At 46.0% G+C, this 13,716-nt stretch overlaps 1 protein-coding gene across 2 annotated transcripts in view; it reads left to right on the top strand.

Moving 5' to 3' along the window:
- The first annotated feature begins 2,467 nt into the window (after nucleotides 1-2,467).
- EMILIN2 (elastin microfibril interfacer 2) overlaps nucleotides 2,468-13,716 on the top strand; it is a 51,316-nt gene continuing 40,067 nt past the window's right edge. For both annotated transcript variants that reach the window (XM_079108292.1, XM_079108291.1), the window contains exons 1-2: nucleotides 2,468-2,751; nucleotides 3,258-3,380. In XM_079108292.1, coding sequence (XP_078964418.1) covers nucleotides 2,618-2,751; nucleotides 3,258-3,380 — 257 coding nt within the window. In that variant the 5' untranslated portion in view covers nucleotides 2,468-2,617. The remainder of the gene's footprint in view (nucleotides 2,752-3,257; nucleotides 3,381-13,716) is intronic.

Raw genomic sequence — 13,716 nt, 5'->3', positions numbered from 1 at the left:
TATTTATTTATTTTGGTACTGAGGGTTTAACCCCGGAGTATTAACCACTGAGCCACATCCCCAGCCCATTTTATTTTTTTTTATTTTGAGACAGGTTCTTGCTAAGTTGCTTAGGGCCTCGTTAAGTTGCTGAAGCTGGTTTTGAACTTTGAATCCTCTTGCCTCAGTCTCCCAAGCTGCTGGGATTACAGGCCTGTGCCAGTGATACTTTAAATCATTTCTAGGTTACCTGTAATACCTAATACATAGTAAATATCATTTATAATAAAGCATTGCTATACTATATTGTTTAGGGAATAATGACAAGAGAAAAGTCTGTATATGTTTAATACAGACGCAATCTTGCTTTTTCAAATATTTTTGATCTATGGTCGGTTGCATCTGTAGATATAGAATCCACAGATACAGAGGCCTACTGTATAGTACTGTGGTCATCTCAATGTGCAGTTGGTCCTCAAACTCTTGGACAGCTGGACACAGTGGCACACACCTGTAATCTGAGGTCCTCTGAAGTCTGAGGCAGGAGGATGCAGGTTAGAGGTCAACCTCAGCAACTTAGCAAGACCCTGTCTCAAAAGAAAATTTTAAAAGGGCTGGGTATGTAACTCAGTGGGTAGAGCACTTGTCTTGAATGTACGAGGCCCTTGATCCAATCCCCAGTACCAAAACCAACCAACTTCTTGGCAAAACTTAGATTCAGTGGAAAAAAACAGATCTGACTTGATCAACTCACTTTTAAATTTGAGAATTATCTATATTGAAGAGAATTTGTTGTTAGCTGCTAGTTGTAGACAGGCATAACTTGAATGTCTCCTCCCATTTTTTTCTTCTCTCACTTGCTTCTTCCCTATGATACTTTGTGGACAAACTATTGTTAGGGAGGATAAGGAAGTGGGACAGAAAGATTCAGATTGGATTACAAGAGACAGCTTTTTATCTCTTTCTGTTATTCCCCCCCCCCCCCCCCCCCCAGCGTGGCTCTTTTGAAGATTGGAATGACTTCAGTCCATTATTTGCATGATCTTCCATTTAGAAAGTTCATGGACAGATTATGTCCTTACAAGGTATAATTTTCTGCTTGGCTCTTCTAAAGTTTCTACTTGGGGAATTTTCTTTCTTCCCCTTGCAGATCAAAAACCCAACACCACCATCAAAGCATGTGAGAGGGGCTGGGGCTGGGGTATGGGTCAGTTGATAAAGTGCCTTGCCTCCCAAGCACAAGGCCCTGGGTTCGATCCCCAGCACGGCAAAAAAAAAAAAAAAAAAAAAAAAAAAGTGGGAAATAAAATGGACAAAGGGATTCATTTAGTAGAGTAGGAACTTTTATTATCCACAAAAGAGTTCACAGTCAACAGTGTCCTGTTAGCTCACACGTATTTCAGCGAATCTATGCAATCTGCAAATAACTTAATGTTCATCAGAGTGCAATGTCATCTAAAATACATAGCTCGCTCCAATGTCTCTACTCCGAGAACATTTTGGAGGTGATTTTACTTAACGTTCTTCTGGGGAGTTATTTCATTCCAAAAAGAAATTGGTAAAGATTGGTGTAACTCAAGAAGAAGCAGAAAACTTCCAAGGGGAAAGTCCGATGTCTAAACCTGGGGAAGGAAAGGCAAGGGCTGAGGAGGTGGTCGGTAGGTCTGGTAGAGTGTTTGCCTAGCATGTGCAAGAACGTGGACTGATCCGCAGCACCAGAAAGAAAGAAAGAAAGAAAAAAAAAAAGTCAAGAAAATGCCTTTAATATTGATGGAAAAAGAAAGTTCAGACTAGGACATCAGAGGAAGAGGCTGTGAGATCACCTTTCAAACATTGGTGTAGCCTGTAATAGAGTTTGACGCTGTTTCAGAAGCTGTTGGGAAGCGGGGGAGCCGTGGCCTGTCCTGCTGCTGCCCTCACGTTGACTTGGATGCATAAGGCAGTGCTGGGCAAAGAAAAGAGAGGAGGACCAGAGTTCATTCCCCCTGAGCTCTCTAAGTCCATAAAGGTTGTAGGGGAATGGCCGCGTCTTGCCAGAGAAGGAAATACGAATTGAACCCCTACTCCCTACCCTCCGGGGACTGATAACGTTGTCCCTGGTTCACCCTGGGAAGCCGGCACCCAGGCACGACGTGACGACCTCCAGACTCTCTGACTGCTGCCACTTCCCGAGGGGCCGGGGGGCGCGCCTGTTGGAAGGTGGGAGGCGGGGTTGCTCTGCTTCTGGGAAGAGACCAAAGGAATGAGTAATTGGAAATTCTGTAACCTAGACCCTTATCCCAAGCCCTTTAGCTCTTTCACCCCAAACCCCCTGCCGAGAGGCAAGGGGACAGGAGACAGGAGACGTGGTGAAGGGAGAGTCACGTTTCGGAGAGGGAAGTGAAATAAAGAGGGCGGCACCCGGGGGGACCTGTGCGTCATTGAGGGACTGAAGAGAAGCGCAGGGCGCACGGGGCTGCAAAAGGAGAAGTGGGAGCGAGTAGCCGGAGGGGGCGGCCACCGAGCGGGTGGGGGCGCGGCGAAGTGCCCGAGCCTCCTGCCTTTTCGGGCGGCGCCCAGGCAGCTGGCAACCTCGTGGCGCTTGTCCGGATCCGCCGCGCTCCGGACACTGGCAGGCGGGGCGCGCCCGCCGCGCAGAATGTGGCAGCCGACCCGGTCCCGGCCCCGCGCGTTCTGGCGTTGGGTGCTGGCGCTATTGACCCTGGGCGGTGCGGGACTGTGCCACGCCGGCCCTCAGTCCGGGTACCCCGCGCGGCCCAGCGCCAGGAACAAGTAAGTGCGCGCCTCCTCACTCGCCCCAAATCCAGTTCTAGACCCCCACCTATTCCTCCCCCGCCCGCCGCCGGGTCCTGGAACTGCCTTGCCAACGGCGACAAGCGGTAGCTGGGGGTCCCTTGTGGACGCCCCCGGGAGACTCCTCCCGGTGGCCGTGCGCTCCGCCGCAGGAGTCTCAAGCAGTGCTGACTCCAGAGGCGCGGGACTCAGGGAGTGTCCTGCAGAGCAGCGTGATCTGGGAAGGACTCCCAGGAATTCCAAGAGCCCCTGGGGGCGTGGGTGCCTTTCTTTTCCTGCCTTTCGTTGGGTAAAGGGGCTGCTTTCCAAAGGCACACTCGTTACACCCTTCGGTGTCTACCACGTCCATCCCCCGCCTCCGCAGGGGGTGACGGGTTCCCTGACCCTCGCTCATCCGCTGCCGTATCAGCTCATTCCCTCTTCCCGGGCCTCATTGTTCTCCGGGTTTACTCCATGTCCTTCTCGCTCTCTGCCCTTCACCCCAGGAACTGGTGCGCTTACATCGTGAACAAGAACGTGAGCTGCTCTGTGCTGGAGGGAAGTGAGAGTTTCATCCAAGCTCAGTACAACTGTCCCTGGAGCCAGATGCCCTGTCCATCCGCGCTGGTGTAAGTCCTGGGACCGAGGAGCGGGCGGGGCGCACCCGGGCCTGGGCCGTGGGGGTGGGGTGGGGTTGGAGCGTCGTGTAAAATCTCTTACAGATCTAGTGAAAACCCAGCAGCGGAAAAGTTTGAGCTTAGAGGGTCACCAGCCACGCCGGGCTGTTTAAGAAGCGGGTGCTGCTGAGTGAGCAGTGAGGATGCGCAGGACTTGAGAGTTTGTGATTCCCCCGACACAGGAGAGGATGAACAAGCCCCCACCCCCACTTCTCTCTCTCTTTCGATTTTATTACTAACATAAGGCAGCTGAACCTAATTAGATCCATATTGCGTGTTCTGGGGCACACAGAAGATTCTAAAATGTATACTGCTAAAAACTTTTAGATGTAGGATTAACTGAGAGGTTTGGCTAGGTAGTGTTCTGAAACAGGCGAGTTTTGTCGAATTGTCCCCATAAAACGGACTTCAGTATGGTAGATCTCTAAACTGAAAGCCTTAGGAGTAATTTGCTTAAAAGTATGACATTTCAAATTAGATTTAGGGATTTGCTCATCGGTTGTCAGAAGACAATGATACTTAAAAGTTCAGGGAAGAATTAATCATCGTTTCTCTTATAAAGATTTCACCATCTTAAAAAAATAGAGAACAGGAAGCTTTGAGATAAAGTACAAATTCCGTTAAACACATCACACTCATTCGATTGTCATCAGGCAAGTCTTTGAGTTTTTGTGTAAGTCAGATATCAGAAGACAGACGGTCTGATGTGAATAAATAGCTCTTGGGGAAACACATGTGATAGTTGAAATTGTTTTCCACTAAGAATACATTGTTTGTCTTAGAGCACAGTTGTCAAAGAATGGTCAGTAGGCAGATCTGCCTTTGCAAAGGGACAGACTGAATTTGTACTCTAGGAAACCTCCTTCCAAGGGGCAGTAGGTGGGTGAGCCTGCAGACTTTCAGGTTGAAGATGTCACTGGATCTGACAAGGGTGGCCTGGAGGAGCCTCAAAGAGGGATGGGATAGTTCCTGTCCGGCCAAAACAAGCCCCTACCTTGGTGGGGGACAAGAAGAACTTAGAAGAGGTGTCTACTTTCTAATACATGCAAGGAACGGCTAAAATGGAGTTTCTGGCTATCACTCAGAGTCCTATAAACTGTCAGAGGGACACAATACTGTCATCCCATTTTAATCTAGCCTGGAGGAGTTAGACCTCAGAGTCCAGAGTCCAGGGTCAGCAGTGACATGAGAACGAAGTAAGAGTTTTACACTGTGGTAGAGAAGTGAACTAGGTCTTCAACACCTTTTGAATGACTTTGTTTGAAATGAGAATTGAATTGTTAGGGAAAAAAAGTTCATTTCATAGAAGGACTATATTTTCGGGTTTGCTCTATTTTTTAATACTGTGGCAACTCAGAGGTAAATGAATTTTTCATTTTGGGAATAATTATTTTTGTTTAAAAGATTTTTTTTTTTCCTTTTCTCAAATTATTTTAGCTGCTTGGAAAATCAGATGACTTGATTGTTGTATTTATCCAAAACTCAGAGAAATTTGGTCATCAGAGAGAAAGTGAATAACCTCCAGATCTATGGGTTAATGGAAGGCAGTAGGAGTGTATTTTTGCCACCCAGTGAGAAGGACAACAGAACTGCTATTAAAAAATGGCAGATGTTTCTGTTCTTTTGTTAAATCAAATCAAAATTAGTGGCCTGGATATTCTTCAATAAAAATCATGTAAACAATTCAAGTGTATTTTTATATTTTAAGTATTGCATTGTAAGTGTGAAACTTAAAATGCACAGAATGTTTTCATTGATCAACTTGAAAATCTTTTTTTAAATTTGTTTTCATCATAGATGGACGCAATACATTTATTTTATTTATTTAATTAATTTTTAATGCAGTGCTAAGGATTGAACCCAGTGCCTCACACGTGTGAGGCAAGCATGCTACCACTGAGTTACAACCCCAGCCTTCAACCTGAAAATCTTAAAAAAGTTTTGGCAGTTAATTCAGTCTTGACCTTAGGAATAGAAAGTATATGGTTTACCTTCTTGGTTGGTTCGTTTGTTTGTTTCTTTTTTTCTTTCTTTTTTTTTTTTTTTTTTTTTGGTACCAGAAATTGAACCCAGGGGTGCTCAACCACTGAGTCACATCCCCAGACCTTTTGACATTTTATTTAGAGACAGGGTCTCATTGAGTTGCTTAGGGTCTTGTTAAGTTGCTGAGGCTGGCTTTGAACTCTTGATCCTTCTGTCTCAGCCTCCTGAGCCACTAGGATTACAGGTGACTGCCACTGCGCCCAGCCCCTTTTCTATTTTTGGGCACTGAGGATTGAACTCAAGGGCATTCAACCGCTGAGCCACATCCCCAGCCCCATTTTGTATTTTGTTTAGAGACAGACTCTTAGGGAGTTGCTTAGCACTTCGCGTTGCTGAGAATGGCTTTGAACTTTCGATCGTCCTGCCTCAGCCTCTCCAGCTCCTGGGATTACAGGCATGCACCACTGTGCCCAGTGCACAGGGAATGCCTGGCCCTTTTTATTCCTCATTTTGATACAGGTCTCACTAAATTGTCAAGGCTGGCTTCCAACTCCAGATCTCACCCAAGCCTCCTGTTGCTGAGATTACAGGTGTGCATCTGTGTGCCTGGCTACCTTATTTTGCAGGGACTAAATGTTTCCTACATTTAAGGATTTAGTGGATGAATGAAAACATAGAGAGAAACAATTTTTTTTTTTTAGATTTAAAGAGGAAGAATCGCTGTTTTGCATGTGATTTCTCTGCTCTTTCTGATCGTTCCTAAGCCTGCTGGAACCCTCAGTTCACTGGTTTTATAGGAGCAGCCTTTTCATGGCTGTTCCTTAGAACCAGGGCAAGGACCTGCAGGAGAGAAGGTTCTTTGGAAATGCACTCTAGGGTGGCTGAGGGGCAATTCTGGTCCTGTTAGAGACTTAGAACTGGAGGCCGATTGGGATGGCTGGGCGTGTCTGAGCAGGGGTGGTAGGTTTGACCCATGGAGAGCAGAACTGAGGGCTGGGGTGTAGCTCAGTGGTAAAGTGCTTGCCTGGCATGGGCGAAGCCTGGATTCAGTGCCCAGCACTGCCAAAGGAGAAAAAGGAGAGACAGACAGGGAGAGAGCAGAGCGAACTTAATTCTTAGGGACAGTGGAGGGAAGAAAAGCCAGGGAGGGAGAAAGCAAAGCAAAGACAGTGGAGGAGGAAACACTGCTGGAGACCCAGGAGGAGGCCTAGGGGCTGAGACCTTCCAAAAGGCCTGGCAAGGGCAGGGGTAGGGGTGGGGGCGCTGGCACTGGCAGGAAGTAACTGCTTATGCAGAAACAGACAGCAAGTCAGTGGGGTACAGATGGCGAATCCTGTGAGTTCAGGGAGTTAGGAAATCCATTTACCCAGGAATCTATATGGTACTTCCAAGGCTGGTAGATAAGAGGAGTTAGGTGGTAGACAAGCTGATGAAGAATTACTTAATGTAAGAAAAAGCTCTGTCCTTTTGGGGGCAGAGGGAAACAGAATGGCCCCTGAGGGGAATTGAGGGGAATTCCCTGGGGAACAAGGGGCTTGGGTGAGGGACTCAAATCAAAGGAGAACTGCAGCACCCAGCCATAGCTTCTGGCATGAGCAGCCTCCTTGCACGCAGAGACTCAGGGCAAGTGCATTTTCAGAAGGATTTATTTGTGAATATGAAGATGCTGTTTGTGTATATGAAGAACCTTAGATTCAGTGAAACCAGGAGATTTTTTGTGGTACTGGGGACTGAACCCAGGGGCATTCTACCACTGAGCCAAACCCCCAACCCTTTTTTATTTTATTTTGAGACAGGGTCTCACTAAGTTGCCCAGCCTGGCCTCCAACTTGTGATCCTCCTGCCTCAGCCTCCTGAGCTGGTGGGATTACAGGAGTAATCCATGCCTGACTGAAAGCAGGAGGTTTTTATATGATACTTGGGCCTATAAGTAATCAACTTTCTGACTCTGTGAGGTAACTTCTTTGTGCCAGGCACTGTATCAGGACTTTTCATCCCATATACCGGTTCATATAGTTCTTGGCAACAACGCTTCAAGTTGAAATGCACTGTCCCCTTTTAACTGGTGAGGAAACTGAGATGAGCCATTTCCTAATTCATGACCGGAAGTGACTGGGCGGTCTCCAGAGCCAGAGTGGCTGGTCTTTGTGGACTGTTCTCTGTTCCTATGGCAATGGAGAATGCATTCATTTGTTTCAGTGCTTTTAGCAGATTGTATAGCACTCGCGATGAACGACACTTAGGTCTGGGCTGTAGCTCTGATAGAGCACTTGCCTAGCAGGCGTAGGACCCTGGGTTTAATCCCCAGCACCTCCCAAACAAAAATAGTTACGCCTTCATTCATGGAAGGCAGTCCCCATCTACATGTAGAGAACAGTTTGTGTGCATGTGCCTTACAGCTCACTCTTCTGATGATCACTTTGCTGTAATTCAAGGGGCTTTGTCATTTGTCGCATTGTCCACTATGTTATACAGTTTGCTTATTTTAGTCACTGGCGCATTTAACGGTTTAGACTCTTAGGTCAGTTGTTTAAAGTGTGATATTCGTGAGACCAGAGTTGCTGAATATAATAACTATGTGGGCCAGTAGGCCGGGCCTCTTCAAGATTGCACATTAACTCCAGAGCTCAGCTGCCGCCTTAGAATTTGTTACAAGGGGATGGTATTAAGAGAGTATTTCCAGAAAAACAATTTAAAGCCCATGTCCTAATGACTGTGAGTTAGTGATACTATTCTTTGTGTATAAAAGTTGTACATTTTTCTGTGAAAATTTAACATCACTTAGGAACTTAGAAGTAGGGCTTTCTCCCTCTCTTTGCCTCTCTGTCCCTCCTTCCCTCTTATGCATAAGTGCTAGATGTGAGGAGAGCCACTTCAACAGAAAATGATTTGTCTCCCCTTAGCTAATTCCTAAAGTGATCCAATGGGATGATAGTTATTTACCATTTAGTCTGAATTCCTAAAGGGGGTCTAAGAAAGTTTTTTTTTTTTTTTTCCTATCTGAGATAATTGTTTTATTTTATACATCCGTATTAAGAAAGCCAGATGTCTTTGAAAATTTCATTGCATTGAGGAATTTTTCTGATTACTCATAAAAGCCATTGGCAGTTTGGCTTATTCGGTCAACATGTGGCCACCCACGAAGCACTTGGGGAATAGCCGTCAATAATGTGGATCCCAACCTCTGTATCTGGAATCCTTACATGGAAACAGGGGAGGTTCCCTCTTGGCCCTTGGCTGGCTTTGGGGACAGATTTTGGGAGACAGGGGAATCTGAGTGCCTTGGAATTCTTCCTGTGGGGTATTGGGCAGATTGACGTCTTGGAATTGAGGCTGCTTTGGATGAACTGATGTGATGAACCCTTGGTGTTCCTTATCTTCAATCTTTATGGCAACCACCTGGATCATTACCCCCTGTTTTACAGGAGGGTTAATAGTTAGGAGGTAGCAGAGCCTGCATCCAAGTCCAGATGTGTTCAAGCCTCAGGCTCCTCCCACACTACACCCCTATAATCCCTCCTGTCTAAACCCACACCGGGTGCCGGAAGGGATGTGCATGGGGACAAGGTGCCTACTGCAAGCCCTCTGTGGGGGGAAAGGATGGAGGAAAAGGTCTGCAACTTCATGCAGCCCGCCCGCTCCACCCGTTGCTGATATTGGGTGGACTGGTGGGAGTGACGGCACTTTCTTCTCTTTTTTGGACTAGGTACTGCTTTCTTTCATGCATCATTCATGCATGGTGGAAGGAAGTCATTCCAGATAGTCACAGAACCGCCTGCCTGGCCGGACAGCTGTTAGTATTTGTGGTATTTGGAGGCGTTCTGGCCATGGAGTCTTTGCATTGTTGGCAAGGACGGTCAAGGACCCCAGATGCAAGGCAAGATAGCTGTCAGTGTTCGCTCTGCCTCCCAACTCAGGGCTGGGAGTTCTACCTTCTGACCCCATAAACGGACTGGGACTTATCAGCCTCTGTCCCCATAGCTTCCCACCACCTCCTTATGCTTTATATCTTGGCAGAATTTTTCCTATTCTTAAAAAACAACTCTCTAACTGGGGGAGGGGTCTGGGTGAGGTCAACACAGAGCCCGTAGCTGTTGGGGTAATGCAGAGGGAATTTGCAGCAGGTGTTAGTCCTGGGTGGAGTTCCAGGACACCTCTAATCCTCAGATTCCCAGGGCCGCAGATGGTGGGTCATTCAGCTGGAAGAAAAATTGTCTATTAGGAAGCAGTCTCCTCCTGGAAAAGTCGCTTTTTCTTTTTAAAGCACAGAATACTTAGGGCTAGGAAAAACAAAACAAAAAACCTGCCTCGACTTACTTCTCCTAGAGCCGATTTCATGTTTACTACATCTCCAAGAACAGAATTCCATCCAATTCAAAAAAAGTCTTTTTATTCCCCCGCTGCGATACAGGGGATTGAACCCAGGGGTGCTTTACCACTGAGCCACATCCCCAGTCCTTTTTGTTTTTTGAGACAGGTCTCACTCAGTTGCTCAGATTGGCCTCAAATTTGCAATCCTCCTGAGTTACTGGGATTAGAGGTGGGCCCCACCATGCCCAGTCTATGCCCATTATTTTATTCTTGGCATAGTTTTGGCCTGGAGATTGAGTAGGACAGAAGCTGGGTTCTTAGAAAAAGAACATTCTGCTGTGGGCTACATTTTCTTTTTTTCATCTTAGAAAAAAATTATTAGGATTCAAATAGAGGTTATGGCCTTAAGAAAAACAGGTTGCTTCTTGTTAAAATCTACTTTATTCCTGTTAATTGGTTAATTGGTCTTCCTCAGGATCTGTGATCTGTTCCACCCACATTAGCTCGCGCATGCGAGGTACTTGAGTTAAAATTCAGAGGTAGCTAGGAAAGGGCAAGTGGGCGTGGGTGGCCTGCAGGGAACTGCTAATCGTTAGGAGGGCTGGGGCAGGCTCCCTGTGGTTCCTCCTGCTCCATCGGAGCTGGGTGGGGCAGCCCACGACTTGCTCTGGAAGGAGAGATAGGAGACCTGGTGTCTGGCCTGCGCTGTGTGACTGCAAGCAAGTCATGGAGCCTCTTTCCTCAAGTCGACATTGAGGGTGGGGGGAGGAGGCCCAGTGAGGGCCCTTGTGGAAGACTGGGAAAGCCAGTGCTATCACTGGACTGTGAGGAACACCTGGCAGAAGGTCTGGCCAACACAGTTGTTTTCTGTTTGAAATGTCGTTGCCATTCAGGTGGTCTTGGAAGGCTTTGGATTTGAAGTTAATGCAGATATGTTTGAGAAAGACTGGCATGTTGAAGAATATAATAACTCAGTGAGCCAAGGTAATTAAGAAGATGGCATGCTTAAAATCAACTTCTAAAAATTAAGTGAAATTCAGAGAAGGCTTTGAAAGTAGAGCCAGCTGTACAGTTTCTTTAAGGAGTGTATGCCAGCGATTATGCCTCTTTAAAGCAAATGTTCCAGTCGCTTGTGGGCATGTACTGCTGTTTCTGCAGGTGTTTGCATGCCTGTGGTAGAGTGATAGAGAAAGGGTGGCCAGGATGTTGGGTGTTGTGGTTAACTAGTGCAGATCCCTAGGTAATCCTTCACCAAACCCAACCACTAACACATTGCTTGATATATGTATATATATATATATATATATATTTTTTTTTTTTTTTTTTTTTTTAGCCAGAGCCTTGTGCATACCATACTCTACCACTGGGCTATATTCTCTAGCCCCTAGTAAACTAGTAAACTAATTCTTTACTTTTAGGGGAAAAAATAAATAGCAAAAAACCTTTTTCCTCATGTGGATAATATTAAGATGTTACTGATGTTTGCTGAGTGTGACTGACATGTAGGTACTGCATACAGCAGTTACACAATGCTTTACAGACTGTTTTTTAAAACTTAAAACTGATTAACTCTGCCAGCATTCGGATTACTTCCAGTCTGTCACACAACTGTTCTGATTTATTGCTGGTTACACGACTTCTTTACTTCTCAGAATTAACTGCTTCCGTCCTTATGAAGCAGTTTTCCGGGCTTAAAAATAACAGTGAACCATTTGATCAAATGATGTAGCTGAGCATGACATATCGTTACAGAGAACAGTTTTCCTGGGAGGACCCAGGAAAGAATGTAGTGCTTTTCAGTGTGACAGCAGTTCACACCGAAGGAAAAACAATGATAAAAACTAAACTCGCCAATAGGTTTTCTTCTTTTCCTTCCTGTTTTAAAGGGGTGATAGGTACTGAAAGAAAGTAGGGAGGATTCAAACCAAATTCCTGGTTTGAAAGTGCTGCAGAAGGCAAACTTGGCGGGGTGTGTCCTTGCCAGGGACCCAGCTGCTTTTAATGTTTTTCCCCCACCTAAGAAAATACCAGAAGATGAGGGAATACGCCTAAAAACCATGCTTTGCAGTGTCAGCCTTTCAGGACAATATAATGCATTATGCATTTGGCTGAGAGAGGAACGGTGCAGGGAAAGCTTTTCAAGCTGGTCATTTCGTTGAAAAAAAATTTGCTAAGATGTCTCGGCATTTGCCAGGCTTTCCCCATCTCCCTCCACATTTGCTTTGCTACGGGTTCTGCCTAATGTGTGGGCTTCACTGGATTGTCTTTTAATTGAGATGAGCTCTCAGTTCATCGCGAAACAAGGTGCTCGATGGTTCCCTCTGGCTGGAAGGTTCTCCCTACATCTGCTGGACAGGGATATTGTTAAGGATAATGAGATAAGGACATAAAAATGTCTTCTAAACCATACTGGGGGAAAATCCTGCTTGTTTTTTGCTAACTGAAGCTTTTCCACATATCTTGAAAAGGGAGGACCGAAGCTGTGGCTGTGACTGCGACTGTGGCTGAGATTGCGACAGAGCTCAGGGCGGGGTGGGTTTTGTAATCTGGCCCTTAATGGGAGAGCTCATCTCACATTAAGCGTTTCTCTGGCTCTTGTCAGCCTTCAGCCCAGAGCTGAGCATGCTGTTCCTTTTTCTCTGAGGTGCTGGGGATGGAATGCAGGGACTCGCATGCAGAGCAGGTCCCCTACCCCTGAGCCACACTGAGCCCCTCACATGCTGTCTGAATGAAAGGCCTGGGCAGGGAGGTGGCAGCAGCCCTTCCTTAATATGCTGAACATTCCAGAACCCGGAATCCAGGCTGGTTTATGCATCAGGTGTCTCCTACGTTGGTGGTTCTCCAGGACCTTCCTGGACAAGGATGCAGGGCCAGGGCTGCAGCTCCACCATGATAGGCCAGGTGCGCCTTTCCCATCATAGCGCATGACATCATTTTCTGGCTGCTCGCTAGATATTTAGGAGTCATTCTGTTGCATCATTGCAGAAAACAAGTGGTAAGACAAAACCCAGAGCTCCATCTCACTGCATGCTGGAGGGAAAGCCAAAATTCAGAGTGTACTGTTTTCCGAACCAAATAGCCAGGCTCACTCTAACACCCCCCACTCTCCCACCCCCCGTCAGAATCATTACAGGAAAGCTAATGATCCCAACTAGTGGCCACTGTTGGCTGTATTTTGTTTTTATTTCCATTCTAGGGATTGAACCTAGGACCTTGCACATATGAGGCAAGTGCTCTATCACTGAGCTACATCCCCAGCCCCAGTCCTATTTTAAAAATGCTAACATCCATTTTTGTGTATTTTATACAAAATAGATTATTTTGTTTCTTTTTTGTTTTTGTTTTGGTACTGGGGGTTGAACCTGGGCACTTGACTACTGAGCCACATTCCCAGCCCATTTTATTTATTTATTTATTTTGAGACAGTATCTTCAGTATCATCAGCTAAGTTGCTGAAGCTGGCCTCCAACTTGCGCTCCTCCTGTCTCAGTCTTCTGTGTCAGTGGGAGCACAGGTGTGTGCCACCGTGCTTGGCTACAAAAACAAACGTTAAGCCTGAGTTCTCAAAAGGCAAAACTAATGGGCTGTGTGTCTGAAGAGTAAGCCTATACATGAAAACAACAACAAGGCCTGGGGTTGTGGCTCAGTGGCGGAGCGCTTGCCTAGCATATGTGAGGCCTTGGGTTCGTTTCTCAGCACCGCGTACGAATAAATAAAGGTCCATGGACAATTAAAAATTCTAAAAACAATAACTTGGTTAAGTTCATTTTAAAACTATAAAAGACTCAATGCTGATTTTAGTTTCTAAATGAGATTTATTATTGAATTTTCAAGATAAGACTATAGCACTTTGCTTTCATAGACTTGGAACTTTTTATTCTTATTTATGTATTTGCTTTTAGATACTGAGGGTGGAACCCAGTGCTTCACACATGCTAAGTTTTTGCTCTACCACTGAGCTACACCCCAACCGGACCTGGAGATTTTAAATCAC

Source organism: Sciurus vulgaris (genome assembly GCF_902686455.1).
Source record: "Sciurus vulgaris genome assembly, chromosome: 13".
In the NCBI taxonomy this organism is placed as follows: domain Eukaryota; kingdom Metazoa; phylum Chordata; class Mammalia; order Rodentia; family Sciuridae; genus Sciurus; species Sciurus vulgaris.
The sequence above is the reverse complement of the archived record's forward strand: the minus strand, read 5'-3'. Positions and strand labels throughout refer to the sequence as shown.